The following is a 16140-nucleotide window of genomic DNA, read 5'->3' on the forward strand; positions in this document are numbered from 1 at the left end:
ACTGCAATACAAACCTGTAAAATGAAGTTTTTCCATAGAAGCAAACGAAATTGTCTAAAACGATTAGCCATGGCCGAAAGAAAATGAAAAATTGACTCAAATTTACGACGTCATCTCTTTCATGTGTTGAGCAGATGAAAGCGGAACCGCATCGAGGTGCTTGATTTTACCTATGGGCGATCTCATTGACTACGTGTTTAAAATTCAAGATGGCGCCTATAAAAACACCTGTTCACTTAAGCGGAAAAATATCACGAATTAACTGTCGAGGTGGCTTGAAAAATAGTGGGAAAATGTTTGATTTGCTTTATTCGAATTGAAGTGTAAATTTAATTTCGCACACTGCTTAAAGAGAGACATTTTCACCATTATATTTTCACTTTCAAATTAATTTTAGTATGTTCGTTCAGCACTGTTTGTTTTGGTTACCAGACATGACATGTATTGTTCTCGTTGTCAAGTGTCGCATGGCCTGATCAGAAAGTTTTCATTAGCATTTAAAATTACGATAATTATAGTTATGATTCTACTGAGTTTAAGCGTGTTGCGTCAGCATTTGTAAAACATATCTGTTCTCTATCCCAGCTTACCAAACTCCAAACAAATTAAATCTACTGAATTTGAAGAAAAATTTCAAAAAGTAGCTGTGTTCGACAGGTAACACTCGATTCCGCGTGAAATTGCTTACGCACGCTAAGGTTCTTGTTCTTTTTTTTTTTTTCCTACCACTTAACAAGTTAAAAGCGAATACTTGTGTTGACCCACGTAATTTTTAGTGAGTACAGTATTAATTTTAAAAAAAGTTCAGGATATCTACTTCCAAAGAGATTTGAAACGTCTTTTTTTCGCGCGAGAGCTCCCTACTTGCACTTTTAGGACCACACATGCATATTGAAAATATTTTCATTTTGCAAACTTCTAACCACAAACAAAAAGATCCAGTTCAAGTTTACTCAGGTGTAACAGTACATGCTAATGTTTTTCGCGCACACAAATCTCGTTGCAGAGGCGACTCGCCAGAGAGATATATATTTACATAACGGACAAAAAAATTGTGATCTTTGGAAAATATTTCTCAAAAAGAATGGTTTCTCTTAATAATGCAATTGAACAATAATGTAATATTGTAACAAAAGTTTCATTTACGGTGTTGCTTTTGACACGATGATTTTAATTATTCAGAAAGGTTATTTTATTCCGATAAACATTGCTGTGTTCACGAAGAAACTATTACCAGGTACCTATTATTAAAACCTGATCGGCAAAATCGGTGCATTCAAAGAAATAGCTGTTCAATTATCAGAACTATTCAATCAGATCAGTTGAGTTTTCATGTTAAATTTCAAAGTTATTTTATCTGCAGTTAGTGCTAAATATTCAACTGGTTTTTGCCTCTGGTCAGTTAGGATTCTTAACTGTTACGTTCGATTTGAATTAATTATTTCAGTTGTTTACTCGGCCCCCACTAGCACTTGTGCTACAAACACTGCCGAGGGTAAAAGGGTATTATTTTCAACTTTGCGTATGGTAGTAATTTTGAAATTGTGCTGTTAAGCGCGCCCAGCCGACCCAGCACCGGGTTTAAAGTTGGCAACAAGAGCACCGTCAGGGACGAATTGCATTTGAAACTGAAACGCTAACAGAAAAGCTGTAACATGGGGCTCTTGTATATAAACGTACACCTTCCTCTACACCTATGAATATTTTTTCCAAAAAGTCAGTGCAAACTTGAGCAATCAAGAACAAATAAAGGTGAATTTTGTAGTGCCAGTTTGTTGTGGCTTTTTGGGGAACTATTGATGCGCATCTGAACTAAGCGGGCATTGGGGTCCATTAGAAACCGAAAAACCGCAAAATACTCGATCAAAACTGAAAACCGCTTGCAATACCGTCCAAACCGATGAATTTGCACATCTCAGTTGTCAAAATCCTAATTATACTGATCGATCTGATACTAGGTTTCGCGGCTATTCGAGATCAATAGAGGCGTATAACTGCTGCTCAGCTGCAGATCGAACAGAAACAGGAAGCCCAATACGAAAAACCGAAAAAGCACAATGGACTGACCAAATCCGAGTACCCGTCAAAGTTTTTGACAAAAACCGAACACCAAATGCTAAAAATGGAAAACCCAATGAACAACAAAACCGAAAAACCGATCTAGAACATATAGCCAAAACTAAGTGAGGGGGGGGGGGGGGGTGATTTTGAAAAAAATTTCCTGCAAGCGCTTATTGGAAGAAAAAAATTGCATGCAGCCCAAATGTAACAGAAAAAAAAAAAGAGCATTTACAACGGAAAAAAATATCCTGCATAGCAGACTGCTAGAAAAAAATTTCTTGATGACCAGAAATCACCTAAATGGTCGGCCCCTTAGAAACTCAAGCAGATTTGCGTGTCTTGGTTTTGTAAATTGTTTATGTAACATGTTATTCTCATGTCATCGGCCTGTACTGATATAGTTAATTATCAATCGTTTCATACCCAGCTAATCGGTTATTCTCCTTTCTGTCTGCCAGCCTTGGGATTTACGGATTTGAAGTCGCAACCACTTAATGTGAGGCCGGTAAACGAAAATTTTGGGTCCGGTGTTGTTGTTGTTGTTCATCATCATCATCATAGTTTATTTAATAAAGCAGGTTGAGGGATAGGCAAGACATTACGTCCTGATGTGTTGAGAAGGTCACACGTATACACAGCACACTTTACTTTCATCTTACTCGCTTGACTCATGATTAACTTGTCTTCTTATCCAACTACACCTAGACGAGTACGAATAACGCCATAGACGAGTACAAATGTCACGCGGTATTTGTACTCGTCTATTGTAGTACCGGTTAAACTGGTTTTCTCGCATCGCGCAAGTGAAGAATTGGATTGTAGCTACGGAAAAAAAAAGTGGCGGACAATTTCAATCATATTTCCGACGACGAAGAGTCAGAATGGCTGGCAAATATAGATCCAAGTTCATTTGATGAATCGAACGAAGAAAAACAGCTTGACGACCAGAAAATTTCTTCATTTAATGAAGAAAATAGAAACAGCACAACAACGCGCCAATTCCGTTCCGCTTCGCATACTTCTGTCACGCACTCCCCGTAAATAAATATCCGCGAAATTCGCCTGCAGAAACAACAGTTTGGCGTGTTTGATAATAAATAACTTATTAGAGGTTTTGTTGTGTAGTATCGCTGAGTATTTTTACTCGTTATTTGTATTTTGACCCGCGCTACGGGCTCGTCAAAATACGACACAACTCGTAAAAATACTCAGCGATACTACACAACAACACGTCTAATAATATTTATTTATTAACCAATTGTGCTTCGTAGAGTACAAATAACGCGCGAGACGAGTACAAATATCACGCGATATTTGTACTCCAGAAATATCCACGAAATTCGCCCGCACTGAAATAACAATTTGGATTGTTAGATAATAAATCTCTTATTAGACGTTTTGTTGTGTCAGAGTATCGCTGAGTATTTTTACTCGTTGTTTGTATTTTGACTCGCTCTACGGGCACGTCAAAATACGGAACAACTCGTAAAAATACTCAGCGATACTACACAACAAAACTTCTAATAAGACATACGTACGCAAACGGCGATCGAAATCAGTTTCCGAATTCACGCATAAGTTATTTCGAGAGATATCCTTGGTTATGATCTTCACTGAATGTGAGGACGGGTACGAATCGACCGGGAGGTTGAGTTCGAACCGACACAAACTGGTTACGAGTCGTCTAAATTTAGTTAAATTAAAAGTCTTCAGTGGGTACGAAACGATTGAATACCATCGATATTCATTGTTATCGCATTAGGTGAACATTCTTTTACCACAGGATGCTCGCGTGGGCAGCCAAAGGATTCCAACTCAGTCTAGTTTCTTTTTATGAGTACCGACGACATGGTACCGCTTATGGAAACTATATCATTGTCATCGAATGCAGGGGGGAGGGAACTTAAGGGATGGGAACTACGGCTGGGGTCTGCCCCAATCTAGTATCTAGACCTCTCATGGCTAGGTGGTCTACATTTCAGTTACATGATTGGATCTCGGATCAAGATTAAGTCTGCCCCCGAAATCTTGTCCATTCATATGCCAAGTTTCCTAAATCTTACTCTAAGAGGAGCGAGTGGGAGGAAGGTGGAGGTTAGACTTTTTCGAAGCTGGAAATGCAGGGTCACGCAAGCCAGAGCAAAATATTTCAAATTTCCCCGCTCGCGGATAATAACAGATATGATGATCGTATTAAGTCATTGGTCATTTTATTCTAACTAGACTTTTTAAATGCTTTGCACTCCTCGTAGGTACACATAAAAATATCATCGTTGGATGCTATGTGCGAGTGTGTGAAAAAATATACATATCTATAAAATTTGGGTTATTTTACAAGTTCCTCCAGCGTCATTATTTACCACAAGACCGACAGCATAGTTGATTATTGAACTTCCAAAGAATTTAAAGACTTTGTACACCAATATGGTCAACTTGTATTGTTCAGGTACACCAATATGGCGGAGTTGACGTCATACGCACATGACCGATTAGAAGCCCGGTTTAGAATATGACGCCATCTGTAGACGTCAAGAACTCTGGTCATAATGTAATGTGCAGAGTTATGTGGTAGTGTTCTCTTCTAGTTGACTTTTTGCAAAATCTATGTATTTATTCACGCACAGATTTGTCCTTTCGTGAAGCTTTCATGAACGCTATTGTTTCTTATTTTCAGTTAATGTTGTATCAAGCAACAGATTCGCCATTCTTCAAATTTTTTAAGAGTTCCAAAATCATCTTTACGTCACTGCTAAGAGATGTCACCTCTTTATTCAGGTTCAATACCTGTCTATCTAGTTTTTGAACTGTCTGTTTCGTGTCCGCGAGATCTGTATGGATATCTGTTTCAGATGAGCTCAAAATCAACTCCAATTTTTCTATGGCTTCTTTGGTGCTGCACACATCTTTAAAAATTTCCTCCAGGTTTCTAGTATTTGTATCTTGCGTTTCTAGGCTGTTTTGATCCAACTGTAGCTCCTCTTCGGGAAATCTGTGCTCTACAATTCCTTCCAGCGCCGGGGTTCTTAGACTTAAGTGCGGTTCTGAGAAGCTAGATCGCATTGGGCGAAACAGTTGCCCCTGCTCATCGCTCTCTGGGATCTCTTCCTTTTCAATGCACTCGGTCGAATAAGCCCCAGAAAGACTGGGTCGGTGATTAATGTTTGAATAGGACGAGATCAAGAACCTTTGTCCAAAGTCGTCGCTAATCTCTTTGACGGAGTTGCATTCAATTGATGAGTCGTCAATTTTCTGGGAGGGATCGCTTTCGAGGTCTCTTTTCGTTATCGATGCTTGAGATGACAGAGTTGATCTAGACATGGACAAGTTTTTCTTCAATACATTGTCGCTATCTCTGCCACTTAGGCGTCTGAGTTGTTTCTCGGCGATCAGATCTCCAGCATCTCTGAAGAAATTCTCTCCTCTGTCCTCAGTATTATCTGTGTCAAAATTGTCGATTTTCCTTTCTTCACAGCGATCATTTTCACTATCTGGACTTAACTGCCGATTTTCACAGGTTATATCATGCCCGTACGTGGCCTCACAATCACACGTGATCGCGGACTCCCGCACAGGTGGTATAAAGTCCTTATAAGGACTGCTTACGTTCGTAACAAGCGGTGCAAATATCGCAGGGGGTTTTATTGCCCCGGAAACTTTCCTCCTCCTTCCTGGTGGTGCTGGTTTCTCATTGAGAGAACTGTTGGAATTGTTTGGCGAGTTAAATTCAGTTAAAGTGCGCCTTAAGCCCCCATTTCGACCACGGTCTGGGCGAGAAGCCGATTGTCCATCTTTAAGGCTTCCGCCATAGGGAATTGGTGCCCTAAAATCAGGAACAGTGCTCTTAAGTTTATTTCGCGGACTATTTGGTATTTCAAATCCACGCGACTGGGTAGAATTTCTGGAGCTTTCAGCGGAATTTTGACGGCTTCCTCGTGTGCCTTCACAATAGGAAGAAAATGAAAATCCTTTGGATTCTCCATATGGACTGATTGGACTATCTGCGAAGCTCTCTCTGAATGGGAGCTCAGAAAAACCACTTCTACAACTTCCACGCACACTCTCCACTGGTGAAGTAACCGTACTTTGACCGGAAGTCCTGTCTTGGCTACTGAAGGTTGGTGTATAACGAGGAGGTCTGGGTATGCTAGACGTAGTATCGAAATTGGTGTAACAATTACCATGACCATCGTCATATAGGCCTCCCGCAGTGTCTTCAATACCGTAGTCATATAAACCTAACAGAGTTTCTCCATTACGGAGATCACTCGAACTGTCGAAAACATCATCGTACAAACCCTTCGTTATATCACCAATACTGTCATTTAAACTGCATGGATTGTCTTTCTCTCTAGTTATTCTTCTTGGATAACAATCGTTGTCGTCTTCCTCCGTTATTCTTTTTGGATAATAATTACTAGTGTCTTCCTTCTTTTTATCAGCATTGAGATCTCCGTTTAAGAACGATGTAGAACCGTCGATCCCCTCGCAGCCCAAGGAAAGATGAGTGAAAAAGTTTTGGCTGCATTTTTTTGACAACACAGGCGAATCACTGGCCTGTGAATTGGCATCGATGCATTCATCTTCAGAGAACGAGTGTCGCAAAAGGAGTTTCTCACGTTCATCATTTTCTCCCTCTTCATCAATTTCTTCTATCAAACTGGTCGAATTGTTTGTACCTAGTTTCTTCATTTCGAGGCTCTCGCCTCCATCCTTTTCACCATCTGGTGAATTTGCATCACTTTTCAATGAAAAGTTCTCTTGATCCCACTCAAGACTTGGATCAGTAAACGGTTCACTTGAAGATTTCTCCTCAGGAGAAGAGTCCAATGCATTACTTTTCTTTGAGCCCGTATTTACGTCCACGGCGAGCTGTCGTACAAGAGATCGCGGAGATTGAGGTCTTGACTTTTCGTCCTCAGGGGATGAAACACATAATGGTTGTTTTTCAACGTGATTTGATCGGTTTTTCAATTCCGTCGAGTTATTTTTCATTAGTCCAGTCCATGAATCCGAAAGCTTTAAGTGATTAGGTTTTCTGTACAGATTCAGTTTGTTTCCAGGCCTCCTATTGAACCGTGTTGCGTTGCTAAAGGAATTTTTTGAATGATTGGTGTGGTTCACGTGATTAAACATGCCATCAAGGGCGTTGGTCTCCGTTTCTTCGTCGTCCTCTTCTTCATCTTCTGAAATTGAGTCCAAGCCTCCCCTTCGCCAGATATCTTTCTGTAAGCATTAAACAAGAAATCGCATCATTGTAAAGTCGATGACGATTCAAAATTACAAGGATCTGTGTCGCACTCAAACACTCAGCTAAGACTTGTACAAGAGTGTTGAACAATGAACTGCAAGGAATTTTCAGCATGATGCGAGACAATTCATGTGGATTAAACGGAGCAAAAGAGTATCAGAAAATTAAGGGAACGGTTATTGTTTAACGCCTGGAATGGGGGCGGTGAGGGGCACGTGGAGGATTTTGGTTGTGTCAAAATAAAATTCACCTGATCCTTTCCTAAGGCTCTGTAGTTTTCTCATGATCCCCCTTATTAGTCCCTCTATAGGGAGAGACTACTCATCTCCACTCCGTTCCCGACGAAAACCATGTGATCCCCTCAAAATTCTCCGACCTCTCCCCCCCAGTGATAAAGAATGGCTGGTCCTTAAGAATCAGTCTCGAACAAAACGTCAGTGATATTTTTCATAATAGTCCATTTTCCAGTTGTGTGCTTGGTTGCCAAGCCTTTGAATGGGAGTGAGGCTAGGGGTGACCTTGTTATGATACAAACCTTGCTGCCTTTCAAATGTAAATCACTTTGTTATCATGCTAAGTTGATACAGGTCTCTATCACAACAAGGTCACCTTCAGCCTCACTCTGAATCAAAGGCTTGGCAACTAAGTACACAACTGTAAAATGGCCTATTAGCACAACATTTCTTACGCGCAAACCTTTTTCCGCCTAAACCCAGATCGATGTCGCTTGACCCGCAACGTAGTTTGCATTTTTGAGCGCTTTTCGATTCAGTGTCGTAAAAAACAAAACCAAAGTAGTTACAACGGCCAATCAGAAGAAAGGAAAATGACCCGAAGAGCCAATGAGAAATCAAAGTTAAAAACAAGTGAACTGCGCAAAGCGCGGGAAAACGCGGGCGATTGGCGTCAGTTTTGCATCTGATTGGTCGAGAGAGTGGCGCAAGTCTTCTGGACCAATCACAGATTACTTTCGACACTCAATTCAAAATTGCTCAAAAACCAAAACCAAATCTATCGCAGCATCCAATCAGAACAATTTATTCAATCAAAGGGAGCCAATCAAAACTTAGATCATAATCAAGCAAACTGCTTAACAAGCGGGGAAACGTACGCTACTAACTTGCAGTTGGTTTTAGAAGGACAAATTTTATTCAACCATTACCTCACTAGCTCCCAGGTCGTACGTAAGCTCAAGATGATCGGAGAACTTAAAAGCGAAGTCTTGGTAAAAGTGCAGAACATTCTGCAAGCGTTCACGCGTGATAAAGTACACGTCACAATACGTCAGGGCCCTGACGTCACCATTAGCTCTCTTGGCGGGAGTTCTCCGTGAAATGTCCTCGCCAAAAACATCTCCTTTTCCTAAATGACGAAAACATGTTGGTAAGAGGGTTATAATCGTGTAGAATTGGCTTGGCTTGTTTCTTTGGTGTGCCTTTTGTTCACAAAGTTCTTAACACTTTGCTAATCGACATTTAGTAGCGTTTTCGTGTATCTACTAGCAGCATTTATGTAAAGCATCGTCACACTTACCCAGAATGGCTGCCACAGATTCTCCTTGTAACACCTCCATTGACCCGTTAGCAATGTAATAAATGGCGTTGATGACATCATTTTGAGCCAAAAGCACCTCGCCTGGCCCAACATAAACGGTACGGACCTGGGGCGAGAGCATTTTAAGACAGCCGCGCGGGGCCTGGTTAAAAGGGCTGAGCTCTAATAGGCCTTTGTACAGATGCATGCACACGTCTGACTGAAGTTCTTCCGGAAACGTGGTGAGAATCTGAGAAGAATCAGCAGAAAATCAAAAAGTACTTTTTCTTTCTCAAAAGAGATATTGAGTTGAAAAAGAGAGTACAAACGTGAACAACGAAAAGCAGAGGCATCAGGCAGCAAGTATAACGGTGCAAAATCCGTGCGAAATAGTAAACGGCGCGATAATTAGCGGCAGAGCGAAAAACGAGAGGTTTGGCTCGGGTCACGTGGACCCAAACTCGACCCAAGCCTCTTTCGTTTCTTCCTACCTCCGCTATAATTCCACCGTTTACTATAGCGCTGCGTTTTACTTGCTATATGTCTGGAACAGGCTAGAAATTGTCAGCTATGCTCTTAATCGCATGAAGATATAACACATGTGATCGACCTTGAAAAACTTATAATCATTATAGCGATTTTGGTTTTGTTGCTTAATTTTAGAAGCAGCATTTATAAAATTAGCTTTGTTTAACACTTTCTGCAATTGAATTTTTACAAAGAAAATAAATTTAAACCAAACTTTTTATCCACACACGAGAATGAAACGAGGATATGACTTGATAACTGCTCTAGGTCTTTTAACATTCTTTACATACCTCGCTGGTATCGACACCTCCGGAAAGAGACCACGTGGTGTGAAAATAATCTTCAAGCCTATTGGCTAAATCTTGATCAATTCTGTGAACTCGGATGAACTGTTTGATTTCGTTCGCGCGGGAATGGTAACGAACTCGATTGGCGTAGAGCTTTTGAATGATAGCGGCTACATTTCCAAATATGGCGGCATGCATCAATGCTGAAAAAAATATAAAGGGGTTATCGTTTATCTATGATTAATTACAGCTGAGAGTTTAAAGTTTTCACGTCGTACGGTGGGCAATCTTAACGCAAAAGAGAAATACAGCCACTACGCGTGGTCTCTAAGTTCACTAGTTTTCAGTCATTCGATTTTAATCCCCATCCAGTTTGTTCAAACCATAAATATATTGCTTTTAGAACTTGAATGCAGTTTTCTGCTCGCGAGGCATCATCGGCTTTTGAATGCTTCTCAGAATGTTAGTTATAACATGCAAACAACATTTCAGTTTTTCTATTGGTTGCGAGCACGCCAATTGCAAACTATAGCGCGTAAGGTTGAAATTGAATGCAAAACGTTGAAAATAAACTGTCTGTTACCTAGAAGCAGTCTAACTTTTTCAAAGACTACAAACTTTGCTCGCCTTACGAACTTGTAGGATATCTTAGCCTTTGAAAAAGTTACACGGACTCGTGCGGTGCGTTTTCATTCCAAACTGATTCGAAATAGTATATTATGATTACCTATACAAATAAGTGGATAATTAACCTCCTTCTATTTCACAGGCAGCGCTTGCTCGCGGAAGTCGTATATTCCCGTCTCTCGATTAGTAGTGACGAGAAAAAGACGGGTGGGTAAAGGAAGTAAACAAAGGGAATGTAATCCTTGCTCCTTTCTAACGCTTTTCGTTCCCCACGCTTGCCTCGTTTTCATGATGTATACTATTATACTTACAACTAACCTCCAATTAGCATTGTAACAACAGCAAACACTTTTTCTCCATTCGTATTTGCCGCCACGTTACCAAATCCGACCGTGGTCATACTGGTCAGCGTAAAATACAAAGCGGTGACGTAAGCAGACCCTTCGTCGGGTCCAGTCTCCGCCGTAAAATTCACGTAAGGTTTGTTGATTGCCTCGCCAAGCGCATACAGCCAACTTACGGTTGAATTTTCTGAGATTTCAGATAAACCAATCACATACCAGATACAGGCCAGCCAATGAGCCATCATTGCAAATGCTATCATAAGGAGAGTCAAAAGTATAGCACTGTATTCAGTGTAGCGGTGGAGCTTACGGACCACGCGAAAGAGTCGAAGAAGGCGCCCGCATTTAAGAAGTTGAATCAAAAAACCCTGTTGATTCAGAGAAAGAGTCCGTTAGCGTTTGACCTTATCGATACTCAGAGATTTTTCACTCTGATGGGCTGAATTTTACAGGGTAAACCTTTCCGCCAATCTGTTAATATTTTTACTTTTAAAATTGTACTTTATTGTGCTGTAACTTTGATCTGGTCGAGATTCTTATGGAAACTGAATAAGAAAAAAAAAATAAATAAAGTCGTAACGCGCTGAAGCAAGTATTGGATCAATGCACGCACTGCAACTGCGCACCTACCCCTTCCCGAACTGAACTTAAACTTTGACTTGTTATTACTAGAGCTGACCGTAACTTGTTATCAATTGTCTGTTGTTAGTTTAGGGGATGGGTAGGTAGGTGTGCAGTTGCTCAGTTAATAACAATGATCCCAAGTATTCAACTTAAGATCCTAATCGATTAATATACGAGTCATTCAAATTTTAGAGCTTGTTTTAAAGTCAGAGATGAGAAAACCGACGGTTACTTTATCCCTTATGGGGAAATGCGAGCAATTACCAAGAGAGGTGACCTGTCTCAAGTCGTCTTTCAAAGCGGAGGCAACAATGGTGCAGCCACGATGAGGTGAAAGTGATTCTCCTCCTTTTTCCGGTCACCCCTTTCTACCCCAACGTCACTGTCGCGCACATTTTGGTGACGACTGAGAACGAGTCAGCCAAAATACTGTCACGATTAGGTTAAATTGAGAAATTAATCAAAATCTACTTTTAGTCAGAAAAAGTAGAAAACATTCAGATTAAGAGGAAAAAGGCAACAGAGGTTTACACGTATTTTAAAAAACCTAGTCAATAGAGCCCTAATTTAAAGCGAAAACTGAAACTTTTAGACTTGAAATAAAATGTACATATTCTTAATTTATCTAAGCAGTACCTCGTTGAATGAAGAGCCTTTTCTATCAATGGAATGTGCCTAGATAATGAAAAGAGAAAGGAAAAGAATATAAAGAAAGAGATAGCTAAATGAAACAATGTAGTAGTGTATTAAAATGGACTATTAAGGGTAATTAGCCAGGATGATCAGTAGTGCAATTTCGTGGAATTAAAATAACACGTTATGCAACCTCGTTCCCAGGGCCTTTTTCCTTAGTTGGGGGTGGAGTTGGAGGCGGGGCGGGAAAAGGCCCTGGGAACAAGGTTGCACGTTGTGAATTGAAATGAACAGAGAGAACGATGAACATTTCCATCTAATTGTGGTCATGTTTCGAGTATTATTAGGTGGTTAAAAGCAATAGCAATGCTTTTACAGCTTTGTCAGTCCGATTTTAGAAACAATTAATTTTTAAAGTCAAGTTGTATACTAGTTACATTTACAAGAAACAACAGTTAAAGTGAGTTTTGCCTAGTTAATATTCAGTATTGTTTGACCACTGCTGAAAGCCACGTTTTGGTTTAGGTGGACCCTGTTTAAAAGCATTTTCAATGTGATACACGCAGCTGTTGTTTGCTATCGTCACGCAACGCTCTGTCGTTCACGCAACGTGAATCTCTGCCGACCGATTAATAGTTACTTAAACTGGAAAAAATTTCTTTTTTCTTTTTTCCTTTTTTCTTTGGGAAGGAGGAGGGGCGGTGAGTGGGAGGTTGTTTATACTGAATTATTGCTTCAATCAAACATTGGTCTTCAAAAGATCTTGAACAACGGTTGTTTTAGAAAGAAGACAGAACCTCTCATGTCCTGAAATCAGACATTTTTCTTGAGAACACTCTATAGTTAGAAGGATTTCTATTTACAGGCTGTTTTATCGTTGATAAATCATGAGCTTTACACCTGAGTTCTTATCTCTCCTCTTTTTGCTTTTGATAATACTCACGCTGTTTTTGACTGTAGCTTGCAGAGGACCTGGCTCAGGGAAGGAGGTTGCTTCCTTCGCACCTGTTTGGTCATGGTATTGTTATCAACTGACAATGATTGTTTACTTACCCAAGTTTGATTGACAAAATACAAAGCCTCGAACGGTAATGCTGCCAGAAAGTCCAAAACGAACCATCCTTTAAGGTAATGAATCGCTATTTTTTTCTGATCATATATAATCCGCCCGCTCGGGTCCACGAAGGAAGTTCGAAAGTGAACCACCATGTCCATAATAAAAAATAATTCCAGAACCATATCAAATATAATTAGGTCCCTTTTCCGGTCGTTCCTCCGAAAGGCCACATTATAAGGGACCATGATTGCAATATAAGTTGTCAAGATGAGTATCCACCAATCCCAGAATCCTTTGGTGTTGCTGTAGTGTAGAAAAAGAAACTTTGATTTCTTGTCAGTTTCTCGCTTGTATTGAGGTAGTCGCTCGGAATTAAACGAAAAAGACTGCAAGGAGAGAATTAAAAAGTTTACTAACGGAACAAGGCGGAAAGCTTGTGCTCAGTGAGAGAACTTATGCATTCATATTAGTTTGCTTTGAAGAGACTGACCAGTTTTAGTACCAGAGCTACTGCGCACCTACCCCTCCCCTAACACGAATTTTAACCCCAGCTTGTTTTCAGTTGACTATAGTTGGGTTAAGGGAGGGGCGTGTACGCAGTTGCTCAGATACTTGATTCAAATAGATTTTTTTTTAAAGAAATTAAGTTTTTCATTTGTAGTATCGGACTTATTCAAAGATGCGTTTTGTTACTTTTACTGATGTCACTGCTTTATTCCCTTCCATTTGGTGAATATTTCTGTTGTAATGTTATCTCCACCGCTTTCTTTCCGAAAAAGTACAAAGTGTTTCTTTGATCCCATTCACCCCTTCCCCCCCCCCCCCCTCCCCCATTCTCTTTGGTGGGTCAATTCTCACGTCGCGCTAAAGCTTGGACATTGACCTCAGATAGTTAACAACTATTCACCAGAGTGGAGGTGGTTAGTGGTGGATATTTACCGAGCCGCGAAGCGGCGAGGTAAATATCCACCGCTAACCACCGACACCGAGGTGAATAGTTGTTTTAGTATATACTAAAACAGTGAGATAATATACACCACCGTCGTTAATTTGAGTGAATTCTTCGCTTGTCACGGATGCAAACCGGGACGCCATTTTTTCCCGAGTTGCTCGGAGGTAAATAGCAAAGGATATTCGGAGTTTGACTAGCCAATCAGAGCGCGCCTTCAACGCTATCCACTGTTTTAGTATATACTAAAAATAGTTATTTACTAGCGGTAATTGTTCTCTACCCACTCGGGCTCTCTTGATGGGTCTTCGTGGATTCGCTTTGTTTGCAGGACCAGCACTCTGCGCGTATTGCCTTGACAAGTGAAGAAGAACATCTCTGCTGAATTTTCTGGAACGAGATCTGCTCAGCTTTTCAGTCCCACCCGAAATAGAAGCTGAAGAAGCGAACAAACAAACACATGAACAAAAAAAAAAAGTCAGTGATATTTTCATCTGATCTTAGAATCCCGGCGAATAACGAAGTTTCTGTTTAATTTTGAGGAGCCACTGTCTGTTTGATTGGATTATATGTGAGACGGAGCCGATTAAAAAATTTCGAAACCAGACCAAATCCTGTCCAATCCGATTTAAGTCCGGTCGGAGTTTATCTTTGCGTAAAAATAAGCTTGTCAGCGGAGTTTCCACAAAACCATCATGGCAGACAAAAGAGCCGATAAACTTATACCCCATTCACACCAGAAAACTTGTTTAGTTAAACCAGGTTTAACTGAATAAAAATCAGAAGCAGAGAACTGAAAAACTAAATTTTCCACAAGATTCAAGCAATTGCTAAATTGTATTTTCAATGTGCCACATTTGAAGTCAACCAAATATTGATTTGAGCAGTTTCTATGGAGCTGTTGTGTTAAACCATGTTTAACAAAACAGCTTTAAAGCATGTTTAGGCTTTGATGTGAATGGGGTATTAGAGTTACATTTGGACTGGACGTACTCTGAGAGATTCTAGAAGTCACGATCCTAGTGATTAGGCAAGTATCATCTCTATGTAGTATATTTTGGTGGCTCAAAGGTTTATATGTATTAACAATCTCCAACATGACCAACCAAAACAGTTATCTGACGAGTGCATAGCTAAATGGTTTTGTCCGGATTAAGGAAGACGAGCACTGAGATTTATCTCTAAGAGCGAAAGTAACTGCAGATAACTTTTGAATCATGCTCTTTCCTTTCCCGTTAAGTAATTACGTCTAAGTAAACGGCTTCCACTTTGATTAACAGTTCCCGCCAACCTTTTCGTTATGTGCATGCTCTTATATACCGGTGGTATAGCCAAGTATCAAGGGCCTCTTCATTAAACCCAGTAAACGGTGTGGCTAAGTTAGAGAAGTAAACTTTTTCCATCCTTTACTCCATACATTTTCAGCCCCATTATCACTCTTACATTTCAGAACGGTTATTATTTACCATCAGAAATTCGACTTTGGTTGAGGTAACTGTGACCTTTTTGTATTTCTCTGACCAATGGTGCTTGGGTGTTCTTCCTGGAAAATTTATGTTGTCCATCACCCCCCCCTCCCCCTCTACCCACTTTGTGAGGTCTCAGTAGCTCTATTACGAAAAAAAATAAAAAATTTTTATGAGGTATATTCTGGCCAGGGGAGACCAGTTTCATTTGAAGAGGCTCTTGCACTGGTGTATAGTTTTCATACCCACATCCTGTTCAGGAACTTCTCCACTTATCTTCCTCTTAGTGATATCTTTATGTGAAGCGAGAAAAAGCACCACATTGCCTTTCTCGTTCTTGATTGGAACAATGTCTAATAGACACCAAAATGGGGATCCTGAAAGATGATTATTATTTGAGGCATAAGTGCACATAATTAGCTGTTTCACATACAAGATTGAAAAACAACAAAGAGTTACTACTGACAATGAATTCTAAAATTTTAAAATTTCCAAGCAATGACAAACAACAACAAAAATCAGTGGAGCAAATGTGTTGATGGTATCTGAAGCCAAATTATTCCTTCTGTAGCAGTTGATGGTATCTAAAGCCAAATTATTCCTTCTGTAGTATTTAGAGAAGCTAATGGTAAACTATTTTCCTTAACCCTTAAACTCCTTGAGTGACCAAAACAGAATTTTTCTCAACAATATTGATACAATATTAGCTAGTTTAGTTAGTTATAATAAAATATAATATTAGCTAGCTAGTTAGTTAGCTAGTTAGCTAGTTTCAAAAACTGC

The 16140-nt window shown here is 40.0% G+C and overlaps 3 protein-coding genes across 4 annotated transcripts in view; 1 reads left to right on the plus strand and 2 right to left on the minus strand.

The window, feature by feature from the left end:
* The window catches only part of LOC111345826 (phospholipid-transporting ATPase ABCA3-like), a 58907-nt gene extending 58735 nt beyond the window's left edge, over nucleotides 1-172 (minus strand). For both annotated transcript variants that reach the window (XM_088745295.1, XM_088745294.1), the window contains exon 1: nucleotides 15-172. In XM_088745295.1, the coding sequence (XP_088601421.1) occupies nucleotides 15-71 (57 nt within the window). In that variant the 5' untranslated portion in view covers nucleotides 72-172. The remainder of the gene's footprint in view (nucleotides 1-14) is intronic.
* The window catches only part of LOC111345821 (G patch domain-containing protein 2), an 83892-nt gene that overhangs the window by 67040 nt on the left and 712 nt on the right, over nucleotides 1-16140 (plus strand). The window lies entirely within an intron of this gene.
* Nucleotides 4250-15849, minus strand: LOC148716126 (uncharacterized). The gene is made up of 9 exons (XM_088745300.1): nucleotides 15603-15849; nucleotides 14179-14327; nucleotides 12939-13328; nucleotides 11889-11927; nucleotides 10603-10996; nucleotides 9661-9860; nucleotides 8843-9092; nucleotides 8472-8671; nucleotides 4250-7284 (listed from the first exon to the last, which is right to left on the minus strand). The coding sequence occupies exons 1-9, from the start codon at nucleotides 15769-15771 to the stop codon at nucleotides 4747-4749; spliced, it is 4329 nt and encodes a 1442-aa protein (XP_088601426.1). The 5' UTR covers nucleotides 15772-15849; the 3' UTR covers nucleotides 4250-4746.

The sequence above is a fragment of the Stylophora pistillata genome, chromosome 14, assembly GCF_964205215.1.
Source record: "Stylophora pistillata chromosome 14, jaStyPist1.2, whole genome shotgun sequence".
In the NCBI taxonomy this organism is placed as follows: domain Eukaryota; kingdom Metazoa; phylum Cnidaria; class Anthozoa; order Scleractinia; family Pocilloporidae; genus Stylophora; species Stylophora pistillata.

Coding starts and splice junctions, on each gene's coding strand:
- LOC148716126 (XM_088745300.1), bottom strand. CDS start 15,771: ATGTGCACTTATGCCTCAAATAATAATCATCTTTCAGGATCCCCATTT. Junction 9,093..9,660: donor GAGGTGTCGATACCAGCGAG/GTATGTAAAGAA, acceptor GATTCTTCTCAG/ATTCTCACCACGTTTCCGGA. Junction 7,285..8,471: donor ACGACCTGGGAGCTAGTGAG/GTAATGGTTGAA, acceptor TAATGCTTACAG/AAAGATATCTGGCGAAGGGG.